This window comes from Furipterus horrens, unplaced genomic scaffold, assembly GCF_987537825.1.
Source record: "Furipterus horrens unplaced genomic scaffold, mFurHor1.1.pri manual_scaffold_17, whole genome shotgun sequence".
In the NCBI taxonomy this organism is placed as follows: Eukaryota; Metazoa; Chordata; class Mammalia; order Chiroptera; family Furipteridae; genus Furipterus; species Furipterus horrens.
Window position 1 is genome coordinate 100669719 of NW_028327187.1, and position 16847 is coordinate 100686565.

Consider the following 16847-nt stretch of genomic DNA (forward strand, 5'->3'; position numbering starts at 1 on the left):
AAGGACTTCAGTATTTCCTTTAATTCTTTTCATAGACTCAAGGGGTTCCTGAACCCTGGTTTGAGGTCTATTGTTCAGGATAATCAAAATTTGACTGTTGGTTACTTTCATTGCTCAGAAGGTGGAAAGGGTTCTTGATAAGGCAAGGAATAGCTCTGCTTCCATTGACAAGCTTCTCCTTTTAGGGAACTCAGCTGCATCATCAACTCTTTCAAATAACTGCCTATATTGTAAACAAAGTTCTTCAGTGATAGGGTATGTGTGCCTGCAGGTGGAATTTTTAACCCACTTAATATTTTACTTCTGTTAACCAACTCTGACAATAATGGGAATAATGACCAAGCAAGTTCAGATTACAGACAGTAAGGAATTTTCCTCTTCTGTGTCTGTGCATTATCTTAGTTCCATTCAGTCATTTCACTTGTATAATACCAATAGTTTCCTTTGAATTTAAATAAGCTTTCTTCTGGGACTAATGATATAAACTTAAACTATATTTGAAAAAAAGGAAAGAAATTAAGCACAAGATAAAAAAATACTTCTTAGAAAAGGGAGAACTAAAGTATCATTCCAGAATCAGAAAATAACTTACAAATGTCTGAAATAATGTTTTTCTAGAAATGGTGATCTTCATTTACATAAATACTATCTGTCAAAGTTAATGACTATTCTAGGATAAATAAAACTTACTTAGAGTTTAGGGGTTGGCTCTCAGTTAATATCTCCTCTTGTTATAAAACACTAAATAATAAAGAAATAAAGAAGAAACCAGTATCTATAGATTTAAGATTAGGTCAATAGGGTTCAAATACATATATTATCCAGAAAGCAATAAACACAAAATGGTTGACCGTTTGAACAACTCAGTGTTTAGCTATAGAAATATAATAGGGTCAAGTCTCTTAACTCATTATGTCTTAAGATTTATTTCATAGACTATATCTAAACTTAAATCAGCTGTCTGCTTGAGATACAAATTTCTTCTCTGCCAATAGGAAATCTAAGGAATGAATTATAAATTAAATAATCAAAGATTTGAGCACCAGTATAAAGGGTAGGACACTCATAGGCAGCAAGTAGAGGTTACATTAAAGAACCAGATGAACTCTTGAACCCATAACGTCTCACTCGGAGCCTGAGCAGTGATGGATGAAAACAGGCAATACCAAACATCACAGATGTTCAAGCCCACAAGGTCACTCTCTCCCTCAGCTTGGCTAACATATTCACACTTTCAACTGTGTTTTTAAAACTAGAGTATGCTTATCCCCGATAGCCCCCATGGGAAAAAAAGAAGGATGAAACCTAAGCACTAGGGAAAAATATAGTTTTTCTCTTTTTATTGTGAGTTCTAACATAAAATTGGTGAAACATAGAGCACGTGAACACATGACAGTTTCCTTCATTTGTTCTCACATGGAGCTGATAGAGGAGTACTTGGGAGGAATGTTTCTAAAGCCATAGATAGCTTCTCCATTTACTTCATTTTAAAAAATATGACAAAGCATTAGAGGAAAAAATATTTCTTAAGTTGTGAGATATCAAATATTACCCATCAATCCCTGAATCATGCTATTCAAAGTGCTTAAATCTACACTAAAAGTAGAACAGGAAAAAAAAAAAAAGTCCCAAGGCAGCTAAATTAACACCTATGGATGCCTATTTTATGACTGTGGTGTGATTACTTCTTCTACATTTATTCCACACTTCCATCGTGCACTTAAAAAAGAAAAAAGAAAAAGAAATAAACCAGATCATTGCCATGTTTACAGTTTTCTGAACACTGGGGAAGTCTAGAATCCAGTCCAATGAGATTCACTGCCACCAGTCTCTGACAGGTGTCCACAGTACAAAGTAAACAATGGCTTTCTTAGATTCTGAAAATAACCCAATGTGCAAAGCTGACCTTAAAGTTTATGTGTCCTTGCAGCTTCAGTTCTGGTTTGTGGAAATGTGACACAGGTCCAAAGGGAGCGAGGGAATAAAGAACAGATTCTAGAGAAGGACCCAGGTGAGTTGTCAGGGAAATGAACAGTTTTCAGACAAATAAAAATCAATGCACATCCCAAAGCTCTTTTATCTTGTCACACAAATACTGATACTTTTGCATTGTTACAAAATTCTTATACATATCTCTTGCACATTTGCAATTCAATTTTACCCTCCCTGATGAATTCTATTGAAGTTTACACTTTTTGTGACCAACTCACACCATAGAATTGTGACCAAAACTGTAGACTTGTTTTCTTATTATATGGTAGGAACAAATCAAACATACAATAGTCACTACACGAGCCCACAGACGGTGACTGGAATAGAAGTTCCTACAATGAATCACTAAAGTAATGTAAATGTCATATTATCAGTGTTTTTATTACATAGATATTTTTTAAACTAAAAGCTACTTAGGTTCTATTTCCCTTTAACAATGCTGCCCTCTGCAAGTTCCTTTATGACTGATTTTGTATTATCTTCAACGTAAATATATATTAGCTGCTTATGTCACTGGTTTCAAACATAAAGCTACATGGTAGGGAGGAATTTCCTGGAAGCATAAGCCTTCTGCTTCTGAAAGATAGAATTATATAGTTAAAATAAAACAACTTTTCTATACAATAAACTTATTTTAAACACGTTCTCACCTAATTTAAAAACCACTTTGTGTAAATAATGTTTATTTTGAAAATACTGATTTCTGTAGGTATTCATATGTTTGACCTCCTGAGTTCTTACTTAAACACTTTGATATTAATAAGCGTTATTAATGTTCACAAACTGAAACCAAACACTTGATTCTGAATGTAGCATTGAAAAAAATAAATACAGTGAATTAACATTTAGTACAAGGGGACCCCATAATAAGTTTCACAGATTTTTTCTGACTCTTTAGAAAATAACATTTTGTATAATACAATGTGACAAAACATATTTGATGACACATCCTGTCCTTCCCTTTGGTTTGGAAGCCTTCAATGTAAATTTCATTTTGACTCATGTTGATTCACCCTTTTGAGTTAACTTGCCTGGCATTTGCACATAATCTCATTTGCAGAAAAAATATAAAGGGAAAAGAGGAAGTAGAATATTAAACAAAAACAGCCACAAACACATTCATGCCTTTCCAGGAAGTGATCAAATATAGGGCTTAATTTTTTTTGTTTTTGTTTTTTGGGTATTTTTTTTGTTTTTTTGTTTTTGTTTATTTTTGTTTTGTTGTGTGTTTTTCTATATATATATATATTTATAGAAGGGTACATCAACTCATTTAAAAAATGGAAACAACACTCTTTCCCCCATTCTCATGCCCTTGATCTTCTCTTCTTAGCACGCTGTAGCGGTTACTGCCAACTGACTAGCACACTTTTGGGTCTGGAGTGTATTCTGACGAGCAGTGAATTAAATGTTAAGACAGTTAGACCCACCCCCACCCCTCCTCAGAGTTTACACATCATGCCACCATTAGAAGGGTAGAGGTGGGGAATGAGGCGGGACGAGGAAGAGATTCAGGGCTCTGATTGGCAGGACCCTCTTATGAACAAGTGTTCTTCTCATTTCTCCCCCTCAAATGGCAATGCTGGCATTCGTTGCACTGCTCCCTGAGAGCCCACATGGCCCTGCTGATTCTAGGTAGAACCCAAGAGAGGATCCACTGCTCCTTGTCCCATCGGATTGATTTGTCCAAGCACCCCAAGGAAATGTTAAAAGCAAAACACAATCAAGGAAAGGAAATAAAACCCATTCTAAAACTAAACTAATGAAGCAAAAAAGGGTTTTCTATCTATACATATGTCTCTTCTTTAAAAAGAATGTAAATTTACAAATTCAAATGACATATAAAACAAAGTAAAAAATGTAATGGGTAAGAGACATGGTGAAACAGGAAGACACTGATGCTACAAAGAAACTGCAAAAAATATATGTACAAGACCCTGTTTTTCCTCGTGTTCTAGAGATTGTAATGCATGTTTTTAACAGCAGCAGTCGAGGATTTAGTTCCAGGCACTGGACTGCAGACTCTACTCAAACTCCCAGGGACGACGGGGTGTCCCTTGCTTTTCTGTCACCAAATCACACTGGATATACTGGTCTCCCTTGGCAACAGCGGCAGGATGGCACTGTTTGTGTGAGCCTCATCTGGATTCTGCTCCCTGCTCGATTTTGTCTGTGGCCGCTGCCCATTGATGAGTGTCATAGGGATGTTACAATAGGTATGCTGATTTCCTATGGAGGTAAGAGGCAGGGTGCCGGTAGGAGGTACGTCATACTCGTAGCTTCGGTAGTAGTGTTTCTGACGCATTTGTGAATGGTATGTGTTGTGAAAGGTGGAACGGAGATCTGGATGAGCAGTGGCTAGAGCTGTGGAGGTGGCCGCAGCCATGGAAATGGCCGAGACAGTCTGCAGCTCCCCGAAAGGCCCCTGCTCACTAACATCTAAAGCCTGCTCGTGCGTAATGGGTTCTATCCTCTTAAAAGGCATTTCATATTGTAAACGTTTCCAGAACTTAGAGTTCAACTTGTTGCATTTTGGTCCATGCCATTTAATAACCGTCAGGAGCTTGATGGTGTGCTTGAGGGCCTCCACCTCCTGGTAGTTCATAACTCCTCGTAGTTCACTGCATTCAATTAGTATCACTTTAATTTCCCCAGTCACAAGCATGTTTCGCAGTCTGGTCTCCAGCTCAAAGATGCTCCAGCCCCTTCTGACTACGTAATTTGGGGTCATGACAATAATCAGCCGCTTGCTTTGATCTACACATCTTGCTACATCTTCAATGTATGCTACAAAAGAGAAAAGGTTCCAGAATGAGTAAATCCAACATGCAGTCCAGAAAGCCCTGAAAGATTCTCTTTCACACATTACATGAGAATTGGTGTTTGTTGAGGAGATGAAAATAGCCAATGATCCCTTTGACTAGAGCATGGGCTTTGCTTCTTTTAATGTCAGGAATATTTTTCCAAGTACAAATCTCTCATTTGGTTACTTTCATTGTTAAAGCTCATAACATGAGATGCTTTATAAAATAATGGAAATAGCTCCTTGGAACTGTCAAAGATTAAGTTTCATATGAACACATAATGACATTTCTTTGTTGAGAAGCTAACACATTCAATTTCTGAAGTCAAGAACCAAAAGGTAAAACTATGTCTAAAAATGATGACTACACAGATAGACACAAGAATATACATACGTTCATATGAAAACATTAACTTACTTCCAGTTGGGATTAAATCTCTATCTGGTATAAACAACTTATATCCATAGTGCTTTTCAAGCATATCAGGTAGGATTTCAAGAGCAAAGCGTTCTTCTTCCCCAGTCTCTTGATTCCACTGGTCAGGATCCACTTTGGTGTATGATAAGTATGCATCATAATCTTTATTGTCTGTCAAAAACATTACAGAGTAAAGCTGAAGTCACTATTTTACAAGGAAAATAATAGGAAATGAAAACATTCACCTCTTTTCACAAACATCTCCATATGTCCCACTTTTGGGAGACCAAAGAAAGAAGCCTTTGTTAGTTTTCAATACCAATTTCATAATGCCAAATATTCTGGAACTAGTTTAGAGTTGTAAGGGAATGTGTTTCCAATTTGTTGTTGTTGTGAAGGCAGTAGGAGAAAAAAAAAACAATGAAAAGAACAATTCTATGTTAACTTACAGCATTTTTGATGCATAGATCATAGAGAATCTTAACTGCTTAGAAAAAGCTACATATTTGGATGGCATGTGCTTACTCTAAATAATGATACATTTAATTAATCTTGCCTTTAAGCATTTTACCCTGTTTGAAAAAAAGAGAGAAAAGTTTGCCTTGCTTGACAATGGGATATTTAATTTGTTACTGGAAGTCAGTTCTTGGATTTTGGGACTGACGATATTGTTACACTGAATTATTATAGAAAAAGCATATTGCTTTACTGATCTTCACTTATCTTACATGTAAAATGCAGCCAAATTATTTCTCATCATGTTAATCAGTTTAAGCATAAGAATAAAAAATTATAATATACATGAATGAAACTTGGTTTTAAAATCTGTTTCTTTCTGCATTCTTCCCTCTTTTTACATAAAACTCTTTAAATATTTGATGACCACCCTCATGTATTACCTTTATTCTAATTTTTCAAGAAAAAACACCCCAAATTTCTCATTTATTGTTTGTAAGAACAAGAAGTCATTTATCTTCTGGGTAGTCTCTCATTCATCAATTTCCTTTTCAGAATGTGATATCAGAATTCATAATTCACCTCAGTTTTAATTACTGTCTTTATGCTGAGGGAGGGCTCCTTAAGCCAGACTGTAGACTGTAGAATTTTAGGCATATACTATTTTCTTTATGGGAAGTTGTTCTCCTCTGGTTTACCTAAAATATCTATAAAGTATTGAAGTTTGCCCAAATCTGGGATGTGTAATGACTGGATCCTTATTCTTTGCCTTTTGTCTTTTGTTGGCTTAAGAATATTTGAAAACCAAAGAATTCCAGCCAAGATGGAGGCGTAGGTAGACACATTGCATCTCCCTCCACAACTAAGAAGGAATACAACTACTTCAAAAACTGTAAGAATCAACGAAAATTCCAGAAATATCAAACAGAAGGGAAGTCCAACTAAGAAATAAAGAAGAAATACTCATCTGAACAGGAAGGAGGGAAGAACAGGGGCGGAGAGGAACTGGGGAGGAGACATTGGCTGCAGAGCTAGCAGCACTAAGGCAGCGACACCGGCAGTGGCACCAGTGGAACTAGGGCAGCAACACCCCCAGTGGCACCAGCGGTTCCAGCAGCAGTGGCACCCACACCAACAGCAGCGGCACCTGCACCAAGAGAAGCGGTGCTGGCAGTGGTGGCAACACAGTGGCTGGTGGCGGCCGGTGGAAAGCGCAGTCGCACATTTAAAAAAGTCAGGGAGGATGAAGCAGTGGGACTTCCAGCCAAGATGAAGGTATTATAGGCAGACACGCTGTGTCTCCCTCCACAACTAAGAAGGAATACAACTACTTCAAAACTAGAAACAATCAGAAGTTCCAGAAAATCAAACTTCATGGAAGTCCAGCAAACAAAGATATAAAGAAGAAATACTCATCCAGACAGGTAGTAGGGGCAGAGCCTGGGCGGAGAGCACGCGGTGTGGTGGTGGCAGCAGCGGCAACAGCAGCAGGCTGGTGGACAGTGCAGTCACACATTTTAAAAAGTCAGGAGGGACACCTGGGGGGCGTTCCCAGCTCCTCACAAGAGCAGCTCACTGTCCCAGGAAAATCAAGCCTCATTGCTTTTGACTGTGCAAACCAGTCGGTGTTGGGACGGAGGCAGAAACTGCCGGCCTCTTAGCAGAGCCTGCTTGTTTAAAGGGCCCCCATGGTCCTAGAACGTCCGCAGACCCACCCACTCTGGGAACGACAGCCAGGTCAGCAGCTAGAGAGGTGCCAGTCCGGTGCAGAAGTGGGAGAAGTGCCTGGAAAAGGACTGAGTGCTGGGCAAGCGGCATTATTCCTTCTCAGACCCCTCCCCCACATACAGGACCAGAACGTGGCAAAACAGTTCGCCCCTTACTGACGAATCCCTAAGGCTCCGCCCCTTACAACATAGTAGGAGCGACAGCTCTCCCTGGGACATGGAAGCAAACAAACACAGGAGACTTCCGGCCAAGATGGAGGCCTAGACTGACACGATCCATCTCCCTCCACAACTAAGAAGGAATACAACTACCGCAAAACCAGCAATAACCAGAAGTTCCAGAAAATAAATGGAAGTCCAACATATGAAGTTATAAAGAAGCGGTGCTCATCCGGACAGAAAGGAGGGGTGAAGCTGGGGAGGGAAGTCAAGCTGTGCTGTCCGTGGCAGCAGCAGTGACGGCAACTGGACAGCGGTAAGCACAGACACCCGTATTTGAGGGGAAGCGAGAAGCGCCTGGGAAGCACCCCTGGCTGTAGACCAGACCCATCAGCTTGTGATTCCAAAGCTGGGGAAGGCAGACCCCCATTGCGTTGGACTGTGAGGCCCAGTGGGGTTGGGACGGAGGAGGAGGCTCCCGGTCTCTCAGCGGAAAGTGAACGGCAGGAATCCATCTTGGACCCCCACCCCCGCCAAAAATGCCACAGCGTGGTGAGACGCGTCACCTGGTTGTGATGAGTGTATGGGGCTCTGCCCTCTATAGCATAGGAAGTGTGACAGCCCTGCCCAAGGAAGCAAAGGTAAACACAAAATGGTCAGGATGGCACAGATCATGATAGAGATCCCAGTGATGCAGCTGACCAGACAGCAAATTTCTAATCTAACGAAGCAACAGATAGAAAATCTTTCTGAGGCACAGTTCAGAGCTTTGCTTATAAAAGTACTTACAGACCTAATAGCAGATCTTAAACAAGATGGGGAAGGAATGAAGGCTAGTCCTGCTGAAATGAACAAAAACACATATGAAACTAGTGGTGAGGGCAAGAAAACCAGGGATCAAATCAACAAATCGGAACATAGGGAAAGAACAAACAGTCAACCAGTACAGAAACAGGGAATGAGAAGTGAGGAAAATGAGGAGAGTCTCAGAAACTTATTGGACAGCTATAAGCGGGCCAACATCTGAATCATAGGATTGCCATAAGGTGAAGAAGAACTAGAAATGGAAAAATTATGTGAAAAAATAATGAAGCAGAACTTCCCTAACTTGGGGAAGGAAATGGAATTACAGGTCCAGGAAACACAGAGAGTTCCAAATAAACTGGACCCAGGGAGAACCACACCAAGACATTATAATCAAAATGTCAAAAATTAAGGATAAAGAGAGAATCTTAAAAGCAGCAAGAGATAAGAAGAGAATTACAAACAAAGGGATCCCATTAAGACTCTCAGCTTATTTCTCAAAAGAAACTCTGCAGGCATGAAGGGACTCGCAAGAAATATTCAAAGTAATGCAACGTGAAAACCTACAACCACAATTACTCTATCCAGCAAAGCTGTCATTCACAATAGAAGGGCAGAGAAGGTGCTTCCAGGACAAAGTAAAACTGAAGGAGTTCATCAGATCCAAACCCTGTTATATGAAATGTTAAAGGGACTTGTTTAGGAGAAAGAGGATCAAAACTATGAACATTAAAATGAAAGCTGTGTCACAACAACCAACAACAGAAGCTAGGGAACTGAAACAAAGACAAACTAAGTAGGTAATGAGAGTGTGAACAGAATTATAGGCATGGGGAAAATTATGGGGGGAAGTCAGCAGGGAGGATGAAGGGGGGAAAGGGAAGAAGATGGTACAGGAATTAAGATGCAATGTAGGAGGGAGTGGAGTAGATAGGAAGATGTCGAGAAGAAATATATGCACAACCAATGGGCATGGACTAAGGGTGGGGGATAACTGGAGGGAGGGATGTCACTGGGTGGAGGGGAACAAAGGGAAAAGAAATTGGGACAACTGTAACAGCATAATCAATAAAGCATATAAAAAAAAAAGTCAGGGAGAAGAACCTGCGGAACTATCGCAGCCCCAGCCAGTCCAGGCAGCTCATGGTTCCAGTGCCAGTCAAAATATAGCCTCATTGCTATTGACTGAAAACCAGTGGGGGTCGGCGTTGTGCAGGGAGCCACCGGTCCCTCAGTAAAGTCCATGTCTTTAGTGGAAAAGGGGTGAGTACTCAGTAAGCCACCTTGTTCCTCTTCTCAGACCCCTCCCGAACATTTAGTGCCACAGAGCAGGGAAACAAGTCACCCCTGCACTGGCAAATACCTAAGGCTCTGCCCCTTATAACGTAACAGGTGTGACAGCCCTACCTAAGATGCAGAGGCAAACACAGGAGGTTGTCAAGTTGAGCAGACAGAAAAACATGGCCCAAAGAAAGGAGCAGATCAAGGTTCCAGTGGGAGAACTGAGCAGCGAAGAGATAGTCAACCTAACAGATGCAGAGTTCAAAACACTGGTGATAAGGATGCTTAGATTTGACAAAAATGTTTAAGCATGACAGGGAAGAAATGAAGGCTATACTAAGTGAAATGAAGGAAAACCCATAAGAGATCAGTGGTGAAGGGAAAGAAACCAGGGTTCAAGTTAGTGATTTGGAACAAAAGGAAGAAATAATAGTCAATCAGTACAGAATGAAGAAACAAGAATTGAAAAAAATGAGGAGCAGCTTAGGAATCCCTGGGACAGCTTTAAACATGCCAACATCTGAATCATACGGGTACCAGAAGGAGAAGAGAAAGGGCAAGAAATTGAAAAATTATGTAAAAAAATAATGAAGGAAAACTTCCCTAATTTGTCAAAGGAAATACACATACAAGTTGAGGAAGCACAGAGAGTCCCAAATAAGCTAGACCCAAGGAGGACCACACTAAGACACAACATAATTAAAATGCCAAAGGTTAAAGATAAAGAGAGAATCTTAAAGGCAGCAAGAGAAAAGAAGAGAGTTCCCTACAAAGGGGTGCCTATAAGATTATCAGCAGATTTCTCAAAATACACTATAGGAAAGAAGGGACTGGCAAGAAGTATTCAAAGTGATGAAAAGAAAGGACCTACAACCAAGATTATTCTATCCAGCAAAGCTATCATTTAGAATGGAAGGGCAAATGAAGTGCTTCCCAGACAAGGCAACGCTAGAGGAGTTCATCGTCACCAAGCCATTATTATATGAAATGTTACAGGATCTTATTTAACAAAAAGATAAAAACTATGAACATTAAGATGACAACAAACTTACAACTCTCAACAACTGAATCTAAAATATAAAAACTGAGTCCTACTAGGTAAACCAGAATAGGAACAGAATCATAGGTATGGGGATCATCTGGAGGGTTATCAGCTGGGAGGGGGGAGGAGGAGAAATGGGGAAATGGTGCAGGGATTAAGAAGCATAATTGGTAGGCTCAAAATAGACAGGGGGATGTTAAGAATAGTGCAGGAAAGGTTGAAGCCAAAGAACTTATATGCATAAACCCTGGACATTAATTAACATGTGTAGGATTGCTGATGGGTAGGGGGGTAAATGGGTGGAGTGGAGCAAAGGGAAAAGAAATTGGGGTAATTGTAATAGCATAATCAATAAAATATACTAAAAAAGGGATAAACATGTTACTTCCCATAAGAAAAGAATATTTGAAAACCATATCAATATCAACACCAATAAAAACAGAGCACTTATAACTCAGAATAAATGTAAACAACTGGTTCACCAATACTGGTAAGTTCCACCTGGATATCATTTTTGCTTACATGACACTGTCTGTCAGTTTCTGGTTCCTCTGCCTCGTTCATGGACGCCTCTCTTACAAGCCATAAAATGCTATAATTTCTCAAGATGTTTTCTATAGCCTACTGCATTTTTTCTCAACTCACTTTCCTTTAAAAATCTTCTTTCTTCCCATAACATAAACAACCACTTCTGTGTAGCTGTCTCCCTAACATAGATGTCCAATCCTGTTTTCTTTCTTATGAACTACCAACAGTCCTCCACTTCTATGTATAATTTAGACCCCTTAATTCACATGTTCATCATGCACCTTATATTCAACATGCCTGCAAAATAACAAGCTTCCCATCAAAGCTGTTTTTCACCTTTTATTTCACTTTAATTTTAATAAATATCTTACTTCTTTAGTCTTCAAACTTCAGATGCATGTTTCACTTATCCCTTTGCATTTACCAAAAACTTCATAACTGTTCCTGGGTCAGGTCAAATTCACTTTTCAGTTGTAATTATTTTTGGTGGATCTTCTTTCTCTGTTTCCTTCTCCTTCTGGCCCATTCCACATAAAGTCACAGAATTTTATCTTTCCAAACCTCACCACTTATTATTTTTATGGTAGCTTGAAAAATATTTATAGCTCTCTATTGTCAAAAACAGCAGCTAAATATGCAGTTTGTTTCCTTTGAATTTGAGTCTAGTATCTCTGAGTTGGAGGTAATCTCTTTTCCCATGTATTGCATTATTGTGCTCACATCTTATCTTCTTTTTTTGACCACAAGATTCTTGGCTCAGGTATGTGACTAGAGCTTAGTAGATGCTCAATCATATCTGTTGATTAAATGAATGAATGGCCATTCATTTGGGTTTCACATGATTTATTATCTTATAGCCAGTGTAGAGATTTTCTCAAGTCCTGGGCCATTTCCTAGGAGAGAAGTCTTTGGTGGTATGCACTCCATGCTGACTGGATGGATTCTGCAAGGAATTGCTAGGAGCTATGGGGGTAGAGTTTAGCGAGGCTCATTTAGAATAGTCTTGAACTGAAGTTTCTCACTGTGACTCAAGGGAAAGCCCTAGAGTCACCGTAAACTTCTCCAGAAAAGTAGACTTGAGCATGAATGACCATATTTGGAGGACTTATTAAAATATAGACTCCTGGACCCCACCTCCTGAGTTTTTCATTCAGAAGATCTAAAATAGGTCTTGATAATTTACATTTATAGAAAAGTCTCAGGAGATGCTGCTGTTGATCCAGGGACCATACTTTAGGAACTCTTTCTTAGGACAGGATATAGGCATCTAGAAGTCTCAAAGATATCAAAGGACTGTAGTCAGCAGCCAGGTAATTGACCAGAGCACCTCAAAACATAAATACAGTAGCTTCAGCTCCATGATATTTGGTCTTTACATGACAGGGCATGTACTCTCAATAAAATAGCTGAAATCCACACTTCCATCAAAAAGGGGATAGAGTCTTGCCTAGAGTAATATATACAGTAACTATAGTAAGCTTAAGTGAACCTCAGAAATCGGTGCTATGGCCTCAGTCAGTTTTCTATGTCTTTGTGTCATCTGGATGGATTTATAACATTTAAGCTAATAACTCTCAGATAAAAAGAAATTGCTCACATGCAAGTTATCCTGGGAGAAAATGTGGCTAAAAAGCCCCTTGTGAGCAGCTGCATCAGCATCCTCAAATCAATGAGACACTTGATTGATATCTAATTCCCCCTTTTTTTCCCAGAGTCTACATCAGTGAAATAGTGGGCTAGACATTTATTTATCACCAGAAACAAACTCTAGATTTGAAAGTTATCAGACAGTAAACACTTTGCCAGACACCATATATTAAATTCAGTAATGTATTCTGGCTCAAAATCACATGGATTATAAGGTGTCTTCCTTTTTCCCAATTACCAGCTGAAGATGAAGCTTGGGTAACATCTCTTAGACTTAAAAACATATCTGTATGAACATATACTGACTAGTTAGTATGAGGGTCATGTGACTGGAGAAACTTTGAAAAAATGACATTTTCATAACCATAGAAAAAAACAAAATTGTGTAAAACTTTTTAAAGGATAGGTGATCTTTTGAAGTCAACTCAAGTTTATAAACAGCAAAAAAATAGTCATCATTTGCAACAGCATGTATGGACCTAGAGGGTATTAAGCTAAGTGAAATAAGCCAAACAAAAAAGAGAAATACCATATAATATCACTGATATGTAAAACCTAAAGAAAAAAGTAAATGAACAAACAAAATATAAACAGACTTATAAATACAGAAAATAGACTTATGGATGCCAAAGGGGAGAGGGGTTGGGGTGAAAAATGGGGAAAGAATTAAGAAGTACTAATTGGTTACAAAACAATCATGGGGATGTAGAGTAAAGCATAGGGAATTTACTCAAAAATATTATAATAACTATGATGCAGGTGGGTACTGGAATTAATGGGGGATCACTTTGTAAATTATGTAAATGTCTAAATGTGCTATATCCCTTAAGTATATACAAAATAATGTTGAATGTCAACTGTAATTGAAAAATTAAATAAATGAATGAATGAATGAATAAATAGTCATTACAAGGTAGTATTGAGTATATTTCTTATTCTGAACTTTATTCTCTAAATAGCTTTTTTTCCCTAATTTAAACTCCCAACTATAATTCTGTTCACTGCAGAGATAGAGAGTAGCTGCAGTATATACTCTGTGTAATAATTTTTATAAACTCAAATATAGTCATTGATTTACTCTTCCCATTACTTTTAAGAGATTCTGACTGCTAGGTCCCACCAAAAATGAACAGAAGTGATGTCAGTAAAATGGCCAAATAAGACATACTTTGCCTGTGTTCTCTCAGCTATGACCCAGGGCTAGTCTTGCCCACCCAGGGACCCTTCCAGTAACCAGGCAAGAGTCCTTCTAGGGACCTGGTTGGAACCATACACATCCATACAGCAGGTAATAGGCCTGTTGACTGAGAACTCACCAGTGGACCCTGAAGTGTACACTTGTCCAAGTGATAGCCTACTGAACAGGTACTAGAAGCAGTCCCACTCACCCAGACAGGATAAGTGCTTACCTGAGCCCCTTGTAACAAGCCTGCCAACCATGGATCTTATTGCAGAACCAGCAACAGCCTTAAAACTAGCTCCAGCCCAGCCTGATTGCAATTCTAGAGGTAATCCCATTGGCTTGGGAAATAGATAGAAGAAGTTTACTTGGTGAAGTCAGTCTGTAAAGACTGGAAAAGGTATTTGTTTCTTCAAATGCATAGATATCCATGCAAAGATACATGAATAAAGAAGGATCAGGCAAATATGACACCATCAAAAGAAAATAATAAAGCTCCAGTAACCAAGCCCCCCCAAATATAAATCTACAATTTCCCTGAGAAAGAATTAAAAATAATTATCTTAAAGAAACTCAATGAAATGCAAGAGAAACCCCCAGATAGACTATTTAACAAAATCAGAAAAACAATGCATGAATAAAATGAGAATTTTAATAAGGAAATAGTAACAGTAAAAAAGAACTAAGCAGAAATACTAGAGCTGAAGAACATGACATAACTAAAAAAATTCGACTGACACCTTCAAAAATAAATGTGGTCATGCTGAAGAAGAAAAAATCAGAGAACTTGAAGACAGATAATTTTAAATTAGATGGAGGAACAAAATGTTTTAAAAAATAACACCTATGTGAATTATGGACACCATCAAGTGAACTAACTTCACAGTATGTGAGTTAAAGAAAAACAGGAGAGAAAAGAAGTGACAGGGAGCTTATTTAAAGAAATAACTGAAAACTTCCCTAAATTTTGGGAGAGAGGTAGACATCTAGGTATAGGTAGCTCAAAGGACTCCAAGGAAGATCAAACCAAAGATGATTAATCTGAGACGCATTATATTTAAAATGCTAAATATAAAAAAGAGAGAATTTTGAAGGCAGCCAGACAAAAATGACTCATCACATGCAAAGGAACCCTTGTAAGGCTGTGAATTTCTCTGTAAAAATTTTGCATACCAGGAAAAAATAGGATGAAGGATAGAAAGCGATAAAAGAAAAATTCCAACCAAGAATACTATACTCAGAAAAAGTGTCCTTTAGAAATGAGGGAGATATAAAGACATTCCCAGACCAACAGAAGTTAAGTGAGCTCATCAGCACTAGACCTGCCTAACAGGAAATGCTAAAGGAAGTTCTTCAAATTAAAATGAAAGGACACTAAGTGACAGCATGAAAACATATAAAATATTAATATAAAACTCAATGGTAAAAGTAAATGTATAGTAAAATTCAGAATAGCTTAGTACTGTAATGATGGTGTATAAATCACTTTTATCTCTAGTACAAAAGTTAAAAAATAATAATATTAAAATAACTGTAGCTACAGTAATTTATTTTAATTAATACACAATATAAAAAGATACAAAATATGACAAAAATAGCATCAAGTGTGCAGGGAAGAAAGTAAAAGTGCAGAATTTTTTGTATGCAATTGAATGTAAGTTGTTCCAGTCAATCAACAGGTCCAGTAGAATTTTCTCCTTCAATTGACTGAATTAACTGCTGCATTTTTATAAAAATAAATTTGAGAGAAGTAAGAAGTTTGGACTCTGAAGAGTTAAAAAAATAAAAGAGCTTAAAATATTATTAGTTAGAAATCTTGATGAGCAAAGGAATATATGGAACTGTGTATCAGGAATGAAAAAGTGGTTTTGAAAAATGATAAATACTTTTCTTTTTGACAAATGAGAGGATATTAGTCAATGCTCTTTAGGAGGATTAAGAACCCAAAGGATCCATGGATTTTTAGAACAACACAGCTTTTAAGAAAATGTAGATTTAAAGCTCCCTTTTCAAGATGAAGGTGGTGGATATATTGGATCTGGGCTAGGCAAGAGATTTAGTGACAATATAAATGGCTTGAGATTGACATTTGAGTTTTTGGGAGATTTTAATTTTTAAACATCCATTGAATAGTTGTCAGATGATATTGGTAGTTGGTCATTTTTTCTCAAATATTTATAAGTAATATACATGAAAAAGACTAGTGAGAGAGGCCATCATTCAACAAATGGGTCACCAAAATGAAACTGGAGGAGGTAGGTCTCAATAATAAATTTCAGTTTTCATCTTAAAAGGCAATTTTTTAATGTTTGCATGTGGCATGTTAGCACAGAAACATACCATCATTAAAATTAGCACTGATCAAGTTTGAATAAAGAAGTTTTAAAAAAATTAAACTACATTTCTGTTTTGTGTCTCAGATTTGCCTTCATATGCTTTCTCACATTTCCAAGATATAATTTTTAATTAAAAAACTCTGTAGAAATAAATTATATAGCTTTGAATGAATAAAAATTAGGTATGTAATATTAATACTTTAATTTTATGACTGTTGCAGCCCATTGTTTTAATAAATTTTACTTTTCACTTTATTTCTGCCATTATTATATGAAATGTTACAGGAACTTATTTAAGAAAAAGATAATCAGAACTATGAACAATAAAATGACAAAAAATACGAATCTATCAACAACTGAATCTAAAAACAAACTAAGCAAACAATAACAGAGACAGAATCATGGATACGAAGAGTGTTTTGATGGTTGCCAGATGGGAGTGGGGTGTGAGGGAATGCATAAAGAGGTGAGGGG

The 16847-nt window shown here is 37.9% G+C and overlaps 1 protein-coding gene across 1 annotated transcript in view; it reads right to left on the bottom strand.

Moving 5' to 3' along the window:
* Positions 1 to 3937: 3937 nt before the first annotated feature.
* Positions 3938 to 16847, bottom strand: part of IL1RAPL1 (interleukin 1 receptor accessory protein like 1) — a 598169-nt gene continuing 585259 nt past the window's right edge. The window contains exons 9-10 of the mRNA XM_090264147.1: positions 5214 to 5384; positions 3938 to 4779 (exon numbers count right to left, since the gene is read on the bottom strand). Coding sequence (XP_090120273.1) covers positions 4061 to 4779; positions 5214 to 5384 — 890 coding nt within the window. The 3' untranslated portion in view covers positions 3938 to 4060. The remainder of the gene's footprint in view (positions 4780 to 5213; positions 5385 to 16847) is intronic.